The 16,784-nt window shown below is 61.1% G+C and overlaps 2 protein-coding genes and 1 non-coding gene across 17 annotated transcripts in view; 2 read left to right on the top strand and 1 right to left on the bottom strand.

Annotated features, from left to right (window-relative positions):
- Nucleotides 1–4,123, bottom strand: part of Ncr3 (natural cytotoxicity triggering receptor 3) — a 21,775-nt gene extending 17,652 nt beyond the window's left edge. Inside the window, exon 1 of the mRNA XM_063239216.1 lies at nucleotides 3,685–4,123. Coding sequence (XP_063095286.1) covers nucleotides 3,685–4,123 — 439 coding nt within the window. The remainder of the gene's footprint in view (nucleotides 1–3,684) is intronic.
- Nucleotides 3,049–16,784, top strand: Prrc2a (proline rich coiled-coil 2A). 15 transcript variants are annotated; one of them, XR_010044180.1, is made up of 31 exons: nucleotides 3,049–3,216; nucleotides 4,981–5,155; nucleotides 5,655–5,832; nucleotides 6,174–6,273; nucleotides 6,408–6,480; nucleotides 6,634–6,777; nucleotides 6,883–7,034; nucleotides 7,213–7,292; nucleotides 7,437–7,579; nucleotides 7,831–7,921; nucleotides 8,008–8,239; nucleotides 8,585–9,068; nucleotides 9,974–10,164; nucleotides 10,305–10,581; nucleotides 10,846–11,056; nucleotides 11,162–12,991; nucleotides 13,135–13,406; nucleotides 13,505–13,626; nucleotides 13,725–13,854; nucleotides 13,943–14,028; nucleotides 14,136–14,369; nucleotides 14,481–14,621; nucleotides 14,707–14,796; nucleotides 14,875–15,042; nucleotides 15,165–15,247; nucleotides 15,345–15,552; nucleotides 15,622–15,720; nucleotides 15,800–16,012; nucleotides 16,093–16,210; nucleotides 16,342–16,381; nucleotides 16,462–16,604. XR_010044180.1 is itself a non-coding variant. In XM_063239181.1 (31 exons), exons 2-31 carry the CDS (start codon nucleotides 5,044–5,046, stop codon nucleotides 16,600–16,602), a joined length of 6,447 nt encoding a protein of 2,148 aa, XP_063095251.1. In that variant the 5' UTR covers nucleotides 3,049–3,216; nucleotides 4,981–5,043; the 3' UTR covers nucleotides 16,603–16,784. The 15 variants fall into 15 exon arrangements, 12 of the variants coding, with proteins under 12 accessions (XP_063095251.1, XP_063095252.1, XP_063095253.1 ...); XR_010044179.1 differs by having other exon boundaries at nucleotides 16,291–16,381; nucleotides 16,462–16,557; XM_063239181.1 differs by having other exon boundaries at nucleotides 4,981–5,125; nucleotides 16,110–16,210; nucleotides 16,291–16,381; nucleotides 16,462–16,784.
- On the top strand, nucleotides 5,342–5,473 carry LOC111757985 (small nucleolar RNA SNORA38). The gene has a single exon (XR_002792237.1). It is a non-coding gene; the product is annotated as a small nucleolar RNA SNORA38 (small nucleolar RNA).

Below are 16,784 nucleotides of genomic sequence, written 5' to 3'. Positions count from 1 at the left end.
AAACCTCCAGCCCCATCCCCTGCTAAATTCTTATATCACAGAATTAGAGGATTATAGGTGGACACCACCAAACCCAGCTAGGTAAGAAATTTTTCTTTTATTAGCATATTACCCAGAGCTTTTTTTTTTTTTTTTTTTTTTTTTTTTTTTTTTTTTGAGATAGTTTTACTATGCAGTTCAGCTGGTCTTGAGCTCACTTTGGTACTGGGGATAGAACTCATGACATGCTTACCAGGTAGATGCTTGTGTAGCTGAGCTAAACCCCTGGCCCTTGAAGTCACTTTGTAGCCCAGGCTTCCTGAAACACAACTCCTCCTGTCTCAACCTCCCTCAGGCCTGGCCTCCCAGTAGCTTGTTAAGGAGTAAAGATTACTTTGAACCAACAGTCTTTACCACAAAGAGATTTGTGGTTTTAACAAATCACTCATTCTGAATCTTTTTTCTTTCTTCCTTTGTTTTTCTTGGTGCTAGAGATCCAACTTAGAATCCTGTGTATGTTAGGCAAGTACTCTACTACTAAGTTACACCCCTAGCCCTTCCCTGAAGCTTTTATCTAAAAAAAAAGTTCGACTGACTGGATCAAAGAACTGGAATCCACTAGAAGGCCTGGTAATTCAAGAATTAAAAAAAAGCTTGGTGGGGCTGGGGATTTAGCTCAGCAGCATAAGCGCCTGCCTTGCAAGCAGCAGTCATGAGTTCGATCCCCGGTACCAATAAAAAGGAAAAAGACCAAAAAAAAAAAAAAAGCTTGGTGTGGTGGCACATGCCTGTAATCCCAGCACTCAGGAAGCTGAGGCAGAAAGATTCCTGTGAGTTTGAAGCCAGCATGGGGTACATGGTAAGGCCAAGGTCAACCTAAAGTACAGAGCAAGACCTTGCCTCCCCCCATAAATAAATAAACCAAAAGATAACAAATGAGTAAAATAGTTGTTGAATGGTGTCAACAGGTAGTGGATCTCATATTACCAGATGGGCTCTGAGGAGGTTTCCAAAGGAGGGGATAGAAACTGATTCACTGCACCCACAGAACGTTTGATAAAATCTTGTCACAGAAAAAATGTTTTTTAGGTTGCACAGGCAGAGGGCACAGAAAAGATTTATTTATCGGAAAGATGGTTCAAAGGGGGTTGGGAGTGAAATGCATTCGGGCCAGAGGTGCACAGCCCAGTCTGCAAACTGGGACTTGGGGTATGCACGCCTGCTGTTGGTCAGGTCACTCATTTGGGGGCCACTGGAGTGCAAATCGTTTAGACAGGTGGGAAGCTGAAACCTGCTGCCCACTCCTCTGCAGCCTCTTTTGAGGCTGGTCTGTGGCAGGAAGAGATATTTACAGGTGCAAAGCACTTGCCCAGAGCCCAGTTTACAAGTGTTACAAGCGGTGCTGGGGATTGAGACCAAGGTTTTCACACTGAGCTCCATTTCATGGCTCTCTCTCCCCATGGTTTTGTGTGTGTGTGTGTGTGTGTGTGTGTGTGTGTGTGTGTGTCTGGTCTTGCTATGTAATTCAAGCTGGCCTCAAACTCTGCACTTCTGCCTCAGCCTTCTGCGTGCTGGGATTACAGGCGTTTGCCACTCTCCTCCCCATTTTCATATTTGAGGCACTTCTTGCTAACTCACTAAATTGCTCAGGTTGGACTCAAACTTGCAATCCTCCTGCCTTAACCTACCAGAGTGCAGGAGTTACAGGTTTCACCATTGTATCTGTTTGTTTTGCCCACCTTTCTTTCTTTCAATTAATTGTTTAGATTTTTGGGGGGACACGGTCTCATTATGTAGTTCAGACTGGCCTTGAACCCACTCATTGGACCTCCTCCCTCAGCCTCTCAAATGCTAGGAATACAGGTGTGGTGTGTCACCATACCCTGTATTTATTATGTCGTTAATACCTGTACCTAGATACAGATACACAAGACAGATTTTTGTGTGGAGTGTTTTCCCGGGAGGGTGACAGGCTTGACAAACTTATGCATCCTACAACTGCAGTTTTTCTTAAAAGTACAATTTTAGGGGCTGGGGATTTAGCTCAGCGGCATAAGCGCCTGCTTTGCAAGCAGGCAGTCGTGAGTTCGATCCCTGGTACCGATAAAAACGAAAAAGACAAAAAAAAAAAAAGTACAATTTTAAAATTATGAACTTGTCCCTTTCTATCCATCTTTCTTATAACTCATGTAGAGCAGAAGGTTTTACAGTCAAGTAGCAAAGAGACAAAGAGGAGAAAATAGTACTACTGCCCTCTGTAACACGAAATCCGTTGGTGAGAGAATACAAATTACCAATAACCGCAAATGTAAAAACCTACCCATAAAAATTACAGGTTATAAAATTAAATGTCCGTCTAGGCACTGGTTGCCGGTATGTTGATGAAGAGATCATTCCTAGCCTATCTATCTTTGTTCAAATGATTTGCATATATTATGCAAATAAGAGCTACCCAAAGAACGTCTGTGTTTCTCTAGACCCTCGGATTGGTCTCTCTATTCACTTCATTTGTATGACGCGATTTAATAAATGAAAGACCCCGCCTCTCCAGTGCCTTCACCTCTAGCGAAAGGACGCGTGAGCAAGGGATCTTCCTGAGTCTAGATAAACTCTACCCTCCGCCTGCTGAGGCCAGCCGTGGCCCCGGTCCCCTCTGTCCCTGCTGAAAGCACCGCGAACCTCGCGTCTTTCTCTTCCACTTTCGGCATTCCTACGTCTCTCCACTACCTTCTTCCCACGGACGCTCGACGCACGCCCCGCCTCTTTCTCCCACCATTCTCGTGTAAATTGTGCGCCCATCTGCTCGGCCAACCGGCGTCGCATTCCCTCCCTCATTACACGTTTCAACGGCCGACGCCAGGGGCTCTGCCTCTCAACCAATCAGCGTCTTATCATCTGTAACTCCTTCCTCTTTATGCAAATAACCTCTGAAAGCTCCGCACACTTTTTTTTTAAATAAGGACAGCCCTGGAGGTAAAGGGTAGGCTAGAGAGGGCCCCGCCCTTTATGTAAACCAGGGGGCGTGTCCAGCCGCAGAGGGAGGCGGGAGTGGGGGGGCACTCCCGGGGGCGGCAGTTGCCCGGATGGGCCGTTAGTCGGAGCCTAGCCGCGGAGTGAGCGAGGGAGACGGGAGGAGCCGAACCCGGCGCCATCCGCCGCCATCCGCCCCCGCCCCACCGCCATCCCGCCCCGGGGAGCCACTAAGCCCCGGTCCCGGACCCCCGCGCACCCGGCCAGGTGAGTCTGGGCGAACTGAGTGCTGACGCCCTTTTCCGGCGTTGGAGCGGCGGTGGCGGCGGTGACGGCAGTGACGACGGTGGCGGCGGCGGCGGCGGCGGCGGCGGCGGCGGCGGGCCGGGGGGAGGAGAAGCTGCCATTAGCCGCCGCCATTTTGTCCTCCTGCTGCCGGCCTGCCCGCCCCTCCCCCTCCGGTACCCCTGCTCCGGGCCCCGCACTTCCAGCCCCTCGCTCGGGCCCCGCACTTGTCGGGACCTCCCGCTTCCCGGGCCTCCGGGAGCGACCGCGCTTCTCGCTCTGTGACGCCCCAGCCCCGGCGGCGCCCCGGCCCAGGTGCCGCCTGCCGGCCCCTTCCCTGCGCCCCGGGGCGGCCGCGCCCGCCGGCCCTCCCTCCAGGCGCCTCTGCATCCGCCGGACCCGCGCCGCGGCCTCCCTCCCGGCCCCTCCGCGCCGGTCACTGCCGCGAACCTTGCTTTATCCCGCATCTTCGCCTCCACGTTCTTCCGGAGCTTCGCCGCCTTTCATCGTTCCTGTGCGCCCTGTGCCTTTCTCCCCCAGCCCCTCTTTTCTTCCTGGGTCTCGACGTTGCCTCCTTCCTTCCTTTCGTCTCGCATCGTTTTCCAACCATTCTTGTTTCCACACGTTTGTTTCCTGTCTGCTTTTGTGGTCTCATTTTAGTGGATTTATTCCACGGTGCTTTTCTCTTTTCCTTGGTGTATTTGTTTTCATAGATTGGTCTCCTTGAGCATCTACAAAGCAAGCCCCATCCCCTCATCGCGCGTCTGTCATAAAGTTCCGTCTCCCTGGTTTTGGCTTTCATCCTGGACCCGTCTGCTGCTTGCTTCTCCCCATGTCCCGTCCCTTTTTTTCCCACACTGTTTCCACCCACAAATGAATGCCTGGTCATTGTGGCGTGGACTGAGGATGGAGTTCGGCCTGCTTGGGGAGCAGGGCCTGTTAGGCAGAAGAGTGATTGCGGGTGGACGTGTCTAATGACCGAAAAATGGAAGTTGGTAGCTGGCCCGTGGTTACAGGCTGTCTCCAGGTACTCCTTAATGCTTTGTTTTCATAGTTCTGTGTAGGTAAACCGGAGCCCACTGTTTGGAGACAGGATTATTCTTAGGAGCCAAGATGGAGGCAAATTTAGGAAAAGATGGAGTACTCCAAAGACTCGGAGTTCTGTAGCTCTTGTTGTTTCTGGAGGCTTTCTGTGACACCAGCTCCCAGTGTGGCAGAGAAAGCTCATAAAATCCCTAAACTCCCAGCATACCTTCCTGCAAAACTCCCCAGATGGGACTTCAGGCTGCTGGGAAGGGAACCTGGGCCCATGGCGCAGGGCCCAGGGGCGTGATTAAGGAGCTGGTGTAATCAGTTGGTCTTGTGTGATGGAGTTGTGTGCCTCTCTGGTTTTCTCTGGGGCTTCTACTTGCTTGTCCAGTTTTATTGTAGGTCTCTCATTATTTTTGTGGAGGGAAGATTGTTACTTTCAGGAACAACGAAGAAGCTGTTACCCTTTCTACACTGGCACAGATGCCAGAGCATTTACACTGGGAGGAAAGCAGGTTTTTACTTGATTTTTCTTTATGAGAGGTGATGAGAGAAAGGGAAGATGGCACATGGGTGCTGATAGGATCACAATTGCTTACACAGGCTGGGGGAAGGACACCTAAGGGCCACACATGCAGGCCCTAGGAGAATGAAAGGGAGCGTGTAGGCTCCTGTCCTGGCGTGCAATGCCCGAGATGCCCGTTGTCTGCCCCACAGGCTCCGGCTCGTTTCGGGGGAGGTGCCTGCAGGACCCAACATACTCAATGAGCTTCCAGCGCAATGTCCGATCGCTCGGGGCCGACTGCCAAGGGGAAGGATGGAAAGAAGTATTCTTCACTCAACCTGTTTGATACGTATAAGGGCAAGTCCTTAGAGATCCAGAAACCCACTGGTGAGGCCCCTGCAAAGATGCTTCCAATAGTTGGTGTAGGCATAGCTGGGATGTACCCTTCAGAGTTCTTTGGAGAGGGACACAGCTATAATGGAAGTACCAAAAGACCAGAGAGGCACCTAGAGACCCCTCATGTTTACTTGTAGGATCCCCAGCAGCTGTTGGGGTCTGGGGCAACATCACTGACCCTCCTACAAAGATGTGTCTTTGATTCTTTGTCTTTACACACATAAGAGTTGGAGGCAGAAAAGTTGTGGATTTGGAGACATCTGGGGCCAGCTTGCTCCCCGCAGGCTCAAGATCAACCATCGCACATAAAAGCAGTGAACATAACACGTGTGCATGTCTATCTCAGCCTTTGCAGTAGGGGCTTCTAGAACTGTTCCTGAAGGGAAGGATGGCTCCTAAAAATTTGGAGTCATGGGTAATAGGACATGGCGGATGGGTAGTTGGGGCAGGGGTGAGAAGCACCTTTTGACCCTCTTCCACCTCTCTGCAGTTGCCCCTCGCCATGGCCTGCAGAGTCTCGGGAAAGTTGCCATTGCTCGGCGTATGCCACCCCCAGCCAACCTTCCAAGCCTGAAAGCCGAGAACAAAGGCAATGACCCCAACGTCTCACTAGTCCCAAAAGACGGAACAGGATGGGCAAGCAAACAGGAGCAGTCCGACCCCAAGAGGTAGACCAAGGCTGGGGAGCCCCAGCCATCCGAACTTTTACTGTGCACTGCAGGGTAAATGAAGGCTTGGTCTGGGCCAGGCCCTGAGCCTCAGTATCAAGGTAGAGATAAAGGAGGGGCGTGCTTTGTACTTCCTGCAGACTTCCTGTTAGATGACCAATAAATGGTACCTTTAACTTGCCTTGAAATGGAGGGAGAGTGCAAAGAAACGCAGTTGAAGTTTTGTCTTACATTAGTAGCGCTGTGGGCCTAGGGTCGGCCATTTGCGCTGCCAGCTGGAGCCCCAGGGCGGGGGGCAAAGGTGCTCTGGGGTGTAATGTTCCCTACTGCTGCTTCCTCAGTTCCGATGCCTCAGCTGCTCAGCCGCCGGAATCGCAGCCACTGCCGGCTTCACAGACGCCTGCCTCCAGCCAACCGAAACGCCCCCCGACAGCTCCCGAGGTACTGGGCGAGCTGGAGGGGCTGGGGCAGAGCAGCTTGGGCCTCTCCTGCCCGTGGCACCATTTGTTTTCTCTCCGCTTCCCTTTGGGCCTCTCCTGCCCGTGGCACCATTTGTTTTCTCTCCGCTTCCCCAGAACGCACCTTCGGTTCCAAGCGGGGTAAAGTCCTGGGCACAGGCCAGCGGCACGCATGGAGCACACGGAGATGGTGAGCAAGCACTGGCGGGGCCTCCTGAAGCCCTGGGGCTGCGTGGGCAGTGTCCCTGCACCACCCTTTTCCCACTTGGGCCCACCGCGGGCTGCAAGTCGGGGCAGGGCCTTCAGTCTGGCTGTGGTCTGATGGGTGTCCTCCTCTCAACAGGTGGAAGGGCATCAAACCTACTGTCGCGATTCTCTCGCGAGGAATTTCCGACCCTGCAGGCGGCTGGCGACCAGGACAAGGCTGCCAAGGAAAGGGAGTCTGCCGAGCAGTTGTCTGGGCCCGGACCAAGCCTCCGCCCCCAAAGTGAGCGGCCAGCTGCTTGGACACTGCGGTCCCTCCTCAGAGCCCCTGCCTGTTACTGTGCCCGAGTCCTTACTCTCTCTTCTCCTCTCTCCCTGTTCCAAACAGACTCTACAACCTGGAGGGATGGAGGCGGGCGTGGCCCTGATGAGCTGGAGGGCCAGGACTCCAAACTTCATCATGGTCACGATCCCCGGGGGGCGCTGCAGCCCTCGGGCCCGCCCCAGTTCCCTCCTTATCGCGGGATGATGCCGCCCTTCGTGAGTCGGGGTTGCCGGAAGCTGGCGTGGGCAGCAGACTTAGTGTCTGGGGGCACCTTTAGGAAGTAGGCAGCTGTGAAGCAGGCAGAGGGTGGGAGGGCGACATTGCCATAACGGGTGAGCGCTGGTGGGCTGTACGGCCACCTTGGTGAACAGCTTCTGTCGGGCCCTTTTGCAGATGTATCCCCCGTATCTCCCGTTCCCTCCACCCTACGGACCCCAGGGGCCTTACAGATACCCCACTCCAGATGGGCCCAGGTAAGCCATCCAGTTCTGGGCCTGTGCTCAGAGGCAGGAGAAGCCTGTTGGGGGAGGAAGCGGTCTTCCATCGAGGAGGCTGAGTTATGGATGTGGTGGAACAACTTGCTGTCTTCTTTCTCTTTGTCCCTTCTCCACACATAGCCGTTTCCCCCGTGTGGCAGGTCCTCGGGGTGCAGGGCCACCAGTGCGCCTTGTGGAGCCTGTGGGTCGGCCTTCCATTCTGAAAGAGGATAATCTCAAAGAGTTTGACCAGCTGGACCAGGAGAACGATGACGGCTGGGCAGGTGGGTGGGTGCTAGGGCTCAGGCGGTTGTGTCTTGAAAGTCAGAGTTGAGGAATGAAAGTAGGAAGACGTGGGAGACATGGGAGGAAACCAAGCCTTGCAGGACAGGACCAAGCCCAGGTGACAGGCACAGCGGACCTGGCCCCTGACCCGTGTGGGGCTGGGGGCGGCACTGGTAGAAGCAGGACTGCGGACAGTGGCATCTGAGGCCAGGCGTGGGAAGTGTGGCTGCAGCTCCTGTCTCCCGCTCAGGGGCCCACGAGGAGGTGGACTACACTGAGAAGCTCAAGTTCAGCGATGAGGAGGACGGGCGAGACTCCGAGGAGGAGGGCGCTGAGGGCCGGTGAGGGCTGGGGCAGCCAGCGCCCGCCTGGTGAGGGGCCGAGGGGCTCCGGGGGGCTGAATCAGTTTCTGTTACCCCACTGGCAGCAAGGACGCCCAGCCAGCCGCCGGTGAGGAGCAGCCCCCTGAGGCCGATGGCAGGAAGGGTGCTTCCCCGGGCAGCGAGCCGCCGCCGCCTCCCAAGGTGGCCTGGGCTGAGGCTTCGCGGTCGCCAGACGCCGACCCGGGGCCTCCTGCGCCCAAGCCTCCCCCGCCGCCTCCGCCACCGCCGCCGCACCGGGGCCCCGCCGGGAACTGGGGCCCACCTGGAGACTACCCAGTGAGTGTCCTCGAGGGGGAGCAGGGCCCAGTCGGGGGAGGAAGCTGGAGGGCCGGTATGTCCAGGGCGGGCTGCTCACATATGTGGAACACTTGGGAATGACCTTGGTATTTTGGGGAGCATGGGAGAAAAATCTGGGTGCTGATGAAGAATAAGAAGACCTGGGGTCCCAGAGGGGAGAGAGAATGGAGAAATAGATGAGGGGGATGACTATGCCTCCACCCAGAGACCGTCATCTCTGGGTCCTGTCCCTGTGGCCCATAGCTTGAGACAGGTCACGCTGTGCATGAGTGGTAGGAGGCACAGGGACTCATGCGCCTGGCCCGCCGGGTCTGCCCTTGACAGGATCGCGGGGGTCCGCCCTGCAAGCCTCCTGCCCCCGAGGACGAGGATGAGGCCTGGCGCCAGCGGCGGAAACAATCCTCCTCGGAGATCTCCCTGGCTGTGGAGCGCGCGCGGCGACGACGCGAGGAGGAGGAGCGGCGCATGCAGGAGGAGCGCCGGGCGGCCTGTGCTGAGAAGCTCAAGCGTTTGGATGAGAAGTTTGGGGCCCCCGACAAGCGACTCAAAGCAGAGCCAGTGGCCCCCCCTGCTGCTGTTGCTGCTGCTGCTGCTGCTACTGTCCCACCTGTGCTACCTGCGGTCCCCAAGGAGCTCCCTGCACCAGCCCCAGTACCAGCTGCAGCCCCAGAGAAAGAACTTGAGGAGCCAGCACAGGCGCCCCATGTCCAGTCCACTCCCAGTCCAGGGGCGGCTCCTTCTTCTGCTCTGGCAAGTGGTGGTGGCACTGCCAGTAGCACCAGCAGTGGCAGCTTTGAAGCCAGCCCAGGTAGGGGAGGATAGCACTGCTCGCTGTCAGAGTTCTGCGGGGTGTGCAGGTGCAGGGTGGCAAGGGTGAGGATAAATGCAGCCGAAGGGACTGTGTGTTTTGTTTGTTTGAGACAGGGTCTCCCTATGTAGTTCAAGTTGGCCTGGACTCATTTTATAGCCCAGGATGGCCTCAAATTATGATGAGGCTCCTGCCTCAGCCTCCCGAGTGCTGGGACTACAGGCGTGGCCCACCACGCCTGGCTGAAGGCACTTACTTGAGCTTGGTAGACTCTTGGTGGACTCTTGGGGGTAGAGAAAAGGATCCCATCATGTTATATGGGTTCTGAGAGAGAGAGGCAAGGTTCTGAAACTACTAAGTAGTCTGTGGTGGCGCAGGCCTGTAATCCCAGCATTCTGAGAGGCTGAGGCGGGGGAATCACTAGTTCAAGCCCAGCCTGGGCAATTTAGCAAGACCCTGTCTGAAAAATAAAAGGGGCAGAGGTGATAGCTGCTTGTGACGGCTCTGGGTTCCATCTCTAGTGTCTTGCGTTGGGGGAGACACTTCTGCAGCCTGAGAGTGGACCAAGAATAAGAAGGTTTTGCCTAGGGCTGGGGATTTAGCTCAGCGGCATAAGCGCCTGCCTTGCAAGCAGGCAGTCGTGAGTTCGATCCCTGGTACCAATAAAAACGAAAAAGACGCCCCCCCCCCAAAAAAAAAAGGTTTTGCTTTGGGAGTTTGCTGGTGACATGGTGCCAGCACCTGCAGTGCGCTCTCAAGGTTGTGGGGTGTGAATGTGGCTCTTAGGGGAGGTTAGTACAGCAGGAGCAGCTGGCGCCAGTCTCTGAGAATGAGTTTCAGGAGAGGGCTGAGTCTGGGGTGCTCCAGGCTGTTTTGGTAGACTGGGTTATTGCTTCTGAATGCAGTGGAACCCCAGCTGCCTTCAAAAGAAGGGCCCGAATCTCCCGAAGAGGTTCCTCCGCCTTCCACACCCCCGATCCCAAAAGTGGAACCCAAGAGTGATGGAGTGGGCGCTGCTCGGCCACCCCCCAGCCAGGGCTTGGGCTATCCCAAGTACCAGAAGTCACTGCCACCTCGCTTCCAGCGGCAGCAGCAGGTGAGAGTGGTGTGATTTCCTCACCCCTGCTGCACCCTGTCCCTAGACCGTCTCCTCTGCTTCGGGACTCCCACCCAGTGCAGGCAGGATGTGCAAGGGCAGCTGGGCTTGAGCTGCTCAAGCTCTCCGGGCCTGTGCAGGAGCAGCTCCTGAAGCAGCAGCAGCAGCAGTGGCAACAGCACCAGCAGGGCTCCACGCCGCCTGCTCCAGTGCCGCCGTCGCCACCACAGCCTGTGACCCTGGGGGCTGCGCCACCCCCTCCCAAGGCCCTGTACCCCGGGGCTCTGGGCCGGCCCCCACCCATGACACCGATGAACTTTGACCCCCGCTGGATGATGATTCCGCCTTACGTGGACCCCCGGCTGCTCCAGGGCCGGCCGCCTCTGGACTTCTACCCACCTGGTGTGCACCCCTCTGGTGAGTGGCTGTGCCGTGGCCCTGAAGGCGAGGGTCTTGAGTTGTGCTTGAGGCTGGACTTGGTGAGAAAGTATACGGTGTCCCTCAGTGGGCTCGGGCTCCCTCCCTCATCCTGGGAGAGCCAAGTGGGTGACCTGTTCCATAAGAGCAGATGAGGGCGAGACCTCTGGGGACCAAGGCCTGGGGGAGCCCCAGACTGGAAAGAGTACTGCTGTCGGGCTGCACACCGGGCCCAGGAAGGACTGTCCTCGCTGTTCTCCTCAGGCCTGGTTCCCCGAGAGCGCTCAGATAGTGGGGGCTCCAGCTCAGAGCCGTTTGAGCGCCACGCACCACCTCTCCTGCGGGAACGGGGAACGCCCCCCATGGATCCAAAGTTGGCGTGGGTGGGGGACGTGTTCGCCAACCCCTCTGCAGACCCGCGCCCGCTCACCTCGCCACTGCGCCAGGCGGCGGACGAAGATGACAAGGGGCTGCGGTGAGGCCGGCGGCGGGGTCCCCGGGTGGCGGGGCGGTGGCGAGGCTGCCACCTGGCCCTGTCATCCGGGCCGCTCACCCACATTCTATTTGTCTCTGTCTTCAGGAGCGAGACACCTCCTGTGCCTCCCCCACCGCCCTACCTGGCTGGTTACCCTGGCTTTCCGGAGAACGGAGCCCCCGGGCCTCCGCTGTCCCGATTCCCTCTGGAGGAGCCCACTCCCCCGGTGCCCCGGCCACTCCCCTGGCCTGCGGGCAGTGAAGAGGTTGCCAAGATACAAGCCCCGCCGCCTAAGAAGGAGCCCCCCAAGGAGGAGACTGTGCCCCTGCAGCCTCCAGTGGGGCCAGAAGCGGGCCGCAAGCCCACCCGGGCTGTGGGGGCCCAGGGCCCCCCACCGGTGCGCAGAGAGAGCCGCACTGAGACGCGCTGGGGCCCTCGGCCGGGCAGCAGTCGCCGCGGGATCCCCCCAGAGGAGCTGGGCGCCCCTCCCCGCCGGGCTGGGCCCATCAAGAAGCCGCCGCCACTGGCCACGAAAGTTGAAGAGCTGCCCGCTAAGCCGCCGGAGGGAGATGAGCCCCCCAAGGGCCCGAAGCCAGAGCTGCTCAAGACGACCAAGGGGAAGATGGGGCCCAAGGAGACTCCACCCGGAGGGCACCTGTCCCCTGCGCCACGGCTCCGCAGGGACTACTCCTACGAGAGAGTGGGGCCTCCCTCCTGCCGGGGCCGCGGCCGGGGGGAGTACTTCGCCCGAGGAAGGGGCTTCCGGGGGACCTACGGGGGCCGGGGGCGGGGGGCCCGCAGCCGAGAGTTCCGCAGCTACCGAGAGTTCCGCGGGGATGATGGGCGCGGAGGCGGGGCAGGGCCCCCGAGCCACCCCTCTGCCCCCCGCGGCCGCACTACCAGTGAGACCCGAAGTGAGGGCTCCGAGTACGAGGAGATCCCCAAGCGGCGGCGGCAGCGGGGCTCGGAGACGGGCAGTGAGACCCATGAGAGCGACCTGGCGCCCTCCGACAAGGAGGCGCCCCCCAGGGAGGGTGCAACGGCCCCAGCACTGCCCCTTGGCCCTGTGCTGGGCGTGCCCCCTTCACCGGCCCCGGCCCGCTTCCCTGCGGCCCGAGGCGGCCGGGTCTTCACCCCCAGAGGGGTGCCATCCCGCCGGGGCCGGGGTGGAGGGCGGCCACCTGCCGTGTGCCCAGGCTGGAGTCCTCCAGGCAAGTCGCTGGTCCCAAAGAAGCTGCCCACAGGCCCCTTGCCCCCGAGTAAGGAGCCCGGAAAGGAGAAGCTACTCTCAGGGCCACTGTCGCCTGGGGCACGCGGAGCCGGTGGCCTGGAGGATGGGGAGCGGCCTCGCCGGCGGCGGCACGGCCGGGCACAGCAGCAGGACAAGCCACCTCGCTTCCGCAGGTTGAAGCAGGAGCGCGAGAGCGCAGCCCGGGCACCTGAGGGCAAGACCCCTGTCCCATCTCTGCCACCACCCATGCCTGGGTCCGAGGAACCCTCGGCCACTGTCCCGGTGCCACCACCACCCCGCCGGGCAGCCGCCAAGTCCCCAGATCTGTCCAACCAGAACTCTGACCAAGCCAACGAGGAGTGGGAGACCGCGTCGGAGAGCAGCGACTTTGCTAGCGAGCGCCGGGGTGACAAGGAGGCGCCTCCGCCTACACTTCTGACCCCAAAGGCTCTAGGGCCCCCCACGGGTGGTGCAGGTACCCCTGGGGGTGGCCTGGCCACCACAGCCCGTGGAGACCTCAGCCAGCGAGCCAAGGACCTGAGCAAGCGCAGCTTCTCCAGTCAGAGGCCAGGCATGGATCGGCAGAACCGGCGCCCAGGCCCCGGGGGCAAGGCTGGCGGAGGAGGCGGCGGCGGTGGTCCTGGGGGAAGGACAGGGCCAGGCAGAGGGGACAAGAGGAGCTGGCCTTCGCCCAAGAACCGGAGGTGGGTAGGACCCGAGGTTGGCGCGGGCTCCCTGATTGGCTCTGGGGACTCGTGAAGGGAGGGGAGGGAAGCGATGCGGGGCAGCTCGGAAGAGTGGGACAGCCTTGTGTCCGCTCGCACCGACACCGTCCTGTGCCCCACAGCCGCCCTCCAGAGGAGCGCCCCCCAGGGCTGCCCCTGCCTGCCCCACCACCCAGCAGCTCTGCTGTCTTCCGCCTGGACCAGGTTATCCACAGCAACCCTGCTGGCATCCAGCAGGCTCTGGCCCAGCTGAGCACCCGCCAGGGGAGTGTGACGGCCCCTGGGGGCCATGCAAGGCCCAAGTCTGGGCCACCTCAGGCTCCACCAGGCTCGGTCCCCCGCCCCCCAACCCGATTCGAGCCCCCAAGGCCCAGTGTTGGTGGCTCCGGTCCAGGTGAGCCAGGGTGGCAGGGTTCTGCCTTGGGCTCACACTGCAGGGCAGAGGGGCTGCAGTCCCAGGAAAGGGGCAACTGATCACGCTCTTCCTCCCAGAGCCCCGCCTTGAAGAGCCAGCGCCAGGGCCCGTGGTGAGGGAGGCCAGCGGGGCTGCCCAGGACTGTGCTGGGACGAACATCTTTTCCCTCAAGCGGCGGGAGCGGGAGCCGACACAGGAGGTGAGGGCTGGGGCTGCCCACCCGGCGCGCGCTCCCTCGTGGCCTGAGGTCATGCTGCACCCTGGCTCCCCTTTTCATCCCCACTCCCTCACCTTTAGGAGCCTCTGCCTGCTGCTCACAGCACTGCGTTCTTGGGCTCCAAGTCGGAGGCCCCTGGCTCTCAGGGGGACTCAAGAGACACTAGCACTGAGGCCCTGACGCCCCACCTCTGGGACCGGTTACACACTGGTGAGTGCCCGAGGAGGCAGAGTGGGGGACCCCAGAGGCTGCAAGGGCCGGGTTTCAGCGTCCTTTCCTGTCCTGTCGGGGCTTCCAGCCACCAGCCGGAAGAGTTACCGACCTGGCTCAGTGGAGCCCTGGATGGAGCCTCTGGGTCCATTCGAGGACGTGGCCAGCACGGAGGTGAGGGGCAGGGTTGGGGCTGTGCTCTCTTGTCTGCCTGTGCATGCACGTGGCCATGACACTGGGGCGTGCTGTACCCCAGCCTAACCCGATCTCTTTCTCCTCAGATGAGTCAGTCTGACAGTGGGGTGGACCTGAGTGGGGATTCCCAGGTGTCATCAGGTCCCTGCAGCCAGAGAAGCTCCCCTGATGGAGGACTCAAGGGGCCAGCAGAGGGACCCCCCAAGCGGCCCGGAGGCCCCTCACCCCTGAGTGCGGTGCCTGGTGAGGGGCCGCCCGGCACTGAACCCCCAGAGCCGCCTAGGAGACAAGCAGCCACCCCTCGCGATGCGGATCGGAAGGTGAGATGCAGGGGCTGTCCCGGGGCGACTGTGCTGATGTCCTGGGCCGTTGTGTTCTGGGCTCCCTGACCCAGGAACTCTTCCCGTCCACTGTGCTACTCCCCAACTCAGGAGCCGCCCCGGGAGCAGCCTCTGCTGCCCGACCCCATAGGCACAGAGCGGTCGCAGCGAGCAGAGAGGGGCCCGGAGACGGGCTCCGTGCGGCCATCGCATCGCCCGGGTCCTCCAGTTGCGCTGGGCCCAGGGGACAAGGTCAGTGCGCCCAGGCCCGGGTGGGGGGGGGTGGAGGGGCTGTGGTGGCGCATTGAGGTGGCCTTAGCCCTGCCTGGCGTCACAGGACTCAGACCTGCGCCTGTCGGTGGGAGACGGCGGGAAAGCCGAGAAGGCGCTGGCGGCGGCCGTCACTGTCCCCATCCCCATCCCCGAGGTAGGCGCGGGCCGGAGGTGTGCCTGGCCCCCAGGCAGGGGCCCAGCAGACCCTGTCTGGAGCAGCCCTCTCCCACAGGCCGGGCCGCCGCCGGCGCCTCGGGACTGGGAGCTGCGCCCTGGCGGGCCCGCCTCTGCCGAGCCACAGGCCAGGAGCTTGGCGTCCGGGGGCCCAGAGCCCAGCGCCTCGGGCCAGCGCCTGCACCCCGAGGTCTTGTATGGCAGCCCCGGGCCACCCGGCCCTCAGGTGGGCCCCGCTCGCCGTCCCCAGCTGCCCGAGCCGTGCGGCCCGGCCACGTCCCCTCGTCCCAGTTGGGGTGGGTGGCGAGTTCCGGAGCGGAGCCCGGAGCTCTTCCCATCCCTCTGCAGGTGTCCGGGGGAGCCGCGGACTCCCAGGTACACCCTGGCAACGTGAGCTTCCGCCCCGGCACGCCCTCGCTGCACCCCTACAGGTGAGACCCCGGCCCGCCCGGGAGGGGAGGCGCAGACCGCGAGCGAGCGAGCCAGGACGAAGGCCAGCCGCTGAGCCCTGTGCCCCATGTCCCCTAGGTCCCAGCCCCTCTACCTGCCCCCAGGCCTGGCCCCACCCTCCGCGCTGCTCTCCGGGGTGGCACTCAAGGGCCAGTTCCTGGAGTTCTCAGCGCTGCAGGCCACGGAGCTGGGGAAGTTGCCGGCCGGCGTCCTCTACCCGCCGCCTTCCTTCCTCTACTCGCCCGCCTTCTGCCCCAGCCCCCTGCCGGACCCGCCCCTGCTGCAGGTGAGCGCCGGCCTGCTGGGGTGGGCCTGCCTCCAGGGGAGGTGGCCTATTTGCTCCGTCCCCCAACAGGTGCGCCAGGACCTGCCGTCCCCCTCGGATTTTTACTCTGCTCCATTGCAGCCTGGTGGACAGAGCGGCTTCCTTCCTCCAGGGCCCCCTGCCCAGCAGGTACCTGTGCCCTCCTGTCCCTGTTTCCAGCTCTCTGGCGCCCCCTCCCGCCCCAGCGCCGCTCTCCATCCCCTCGCAGATGCTGCTGCCCATGGTGGACTCGCAGCTGCCTGTGGTGAACTTCGGCTCCCTGCCGCCCGCGCCACCGCCCGCGCCGCCCCCACTCTCGCTGTTGCCCGTGGGCCCCGCTCTGCAGCCACCCAGCCTCGCCGTGCGGCCCCCGCCCACCCCCGCTGCTCGGGTGCTGCCTTCACCTGCCAGGCCCTTCCCCCCCAGCTTGGGACGTGCCGAGGTGAGGGTGAGCGTGAGCCTGGGCGGACTGGGGCGCCACGGGCAGGGGTGCCGGGCTCCATGAGTGCGGGGGGTGCTCAGAGCCTGTCTTCCTTCAGCTGCACCCGGTGGAACTAAAGCCGTTCCAGGACTACAGGAAGCTGGGCAGCGGCCTCGGATCCGGGGGGTCCGGGTCTTCTCGAACTCCAGCTGCTGCAAGGTGAGCTGCCTGGAGCCCAGGCTGCGCCGCCCCTCAGCAGCTGGCCGGCCTCAGCGGCCCTAAGCAGCTCTCTTCCCCAGGGCCTTCCCTAGCCTCAGCTCGCGCCTCAAGGCCCCACCTTCCACCTACAGCGGTGTCTTCCGCACCCAGCGCATCGACCTCTATCAGCAGGTGAGGGGACGCCCCGAGGGCCCCACCGAGTCGGAGCCGCTTCCCACCTCTGACCTCCCGCACACGTGCCCGCCCTGCAGGCTTCCCCACCAGATGCCCTGTGCTGGATGCCGAAGCCTTGGGAGCGCACGGGCCCGCCACCTCGCGAGGGCCCTTCCCGCAGGGCCGAGGAGCCTGGGTCCCGAGGGGACCAGGAGCCTGGGTTGCCCCCACCCCGCTGAGGGAGCTCCTCGGCCTGCCCCCGCCCCCGGGGCTTGTATATAGACTATAAATATATAAGGGGGAGAGGGGTGGGCGGGGAGGGCTTGTGAGGCTGGAGCCTCGCTTCCCCTCCCCCCCTTCCTGTCCCCTATCCCTGGGGCCGTTTGTTAAAAAAAGAGTAATAAAATAATTTAAAAAAACA

Source organism: Cavia porcellus, unplaced genomic scaffold (assembly GCF_034190915.1).
Source record: "Cavia porcellus strain 051 isolate PalLab524CR breed Dunkin Hartley unplaced genomic scaffold, mCavPor4.1 scaffold_28, whole genome shotgun sequence".
Taxonomy (NCBI): domain Eukaryota; kingdom Metazoa; phylum Chordata; class Mammalia; order Rodentia; family Caviidae; genus Cavia; species Cavia porcellus.
The sequence above is the reverse complement of the archived record's forward strand: the minus strand, read 5'-3'. Positions and strand labels throughout refer to the sequence as shown.

Excerpts from the sequence above, each read along its gene's own strand:
- Prrc2a (XM_063239180.1), top strand. The coding sequence starts at position 5,044 with ATGTCCGATCGCTCGGGGCCGACTGCCAAGGGGAAGGATGGAAAGAAG. Across the intron at positions 7,035-7,212 it reads GCGGGATGATGCCGCCCTTC|ATGTATCCCCCGTATCTCCC; the intron begins GTGAGTCGGGGT and ends GCCCTTTTGCAG. Across the intron at positions 7,922-8,007 it reads GAGGAGGGCGCTGAGGGCCG|CAAGGACGCCCAGCCAGCCG; the intron begins GTGAGGGCTGGG and ends CCCCACTGGCAG.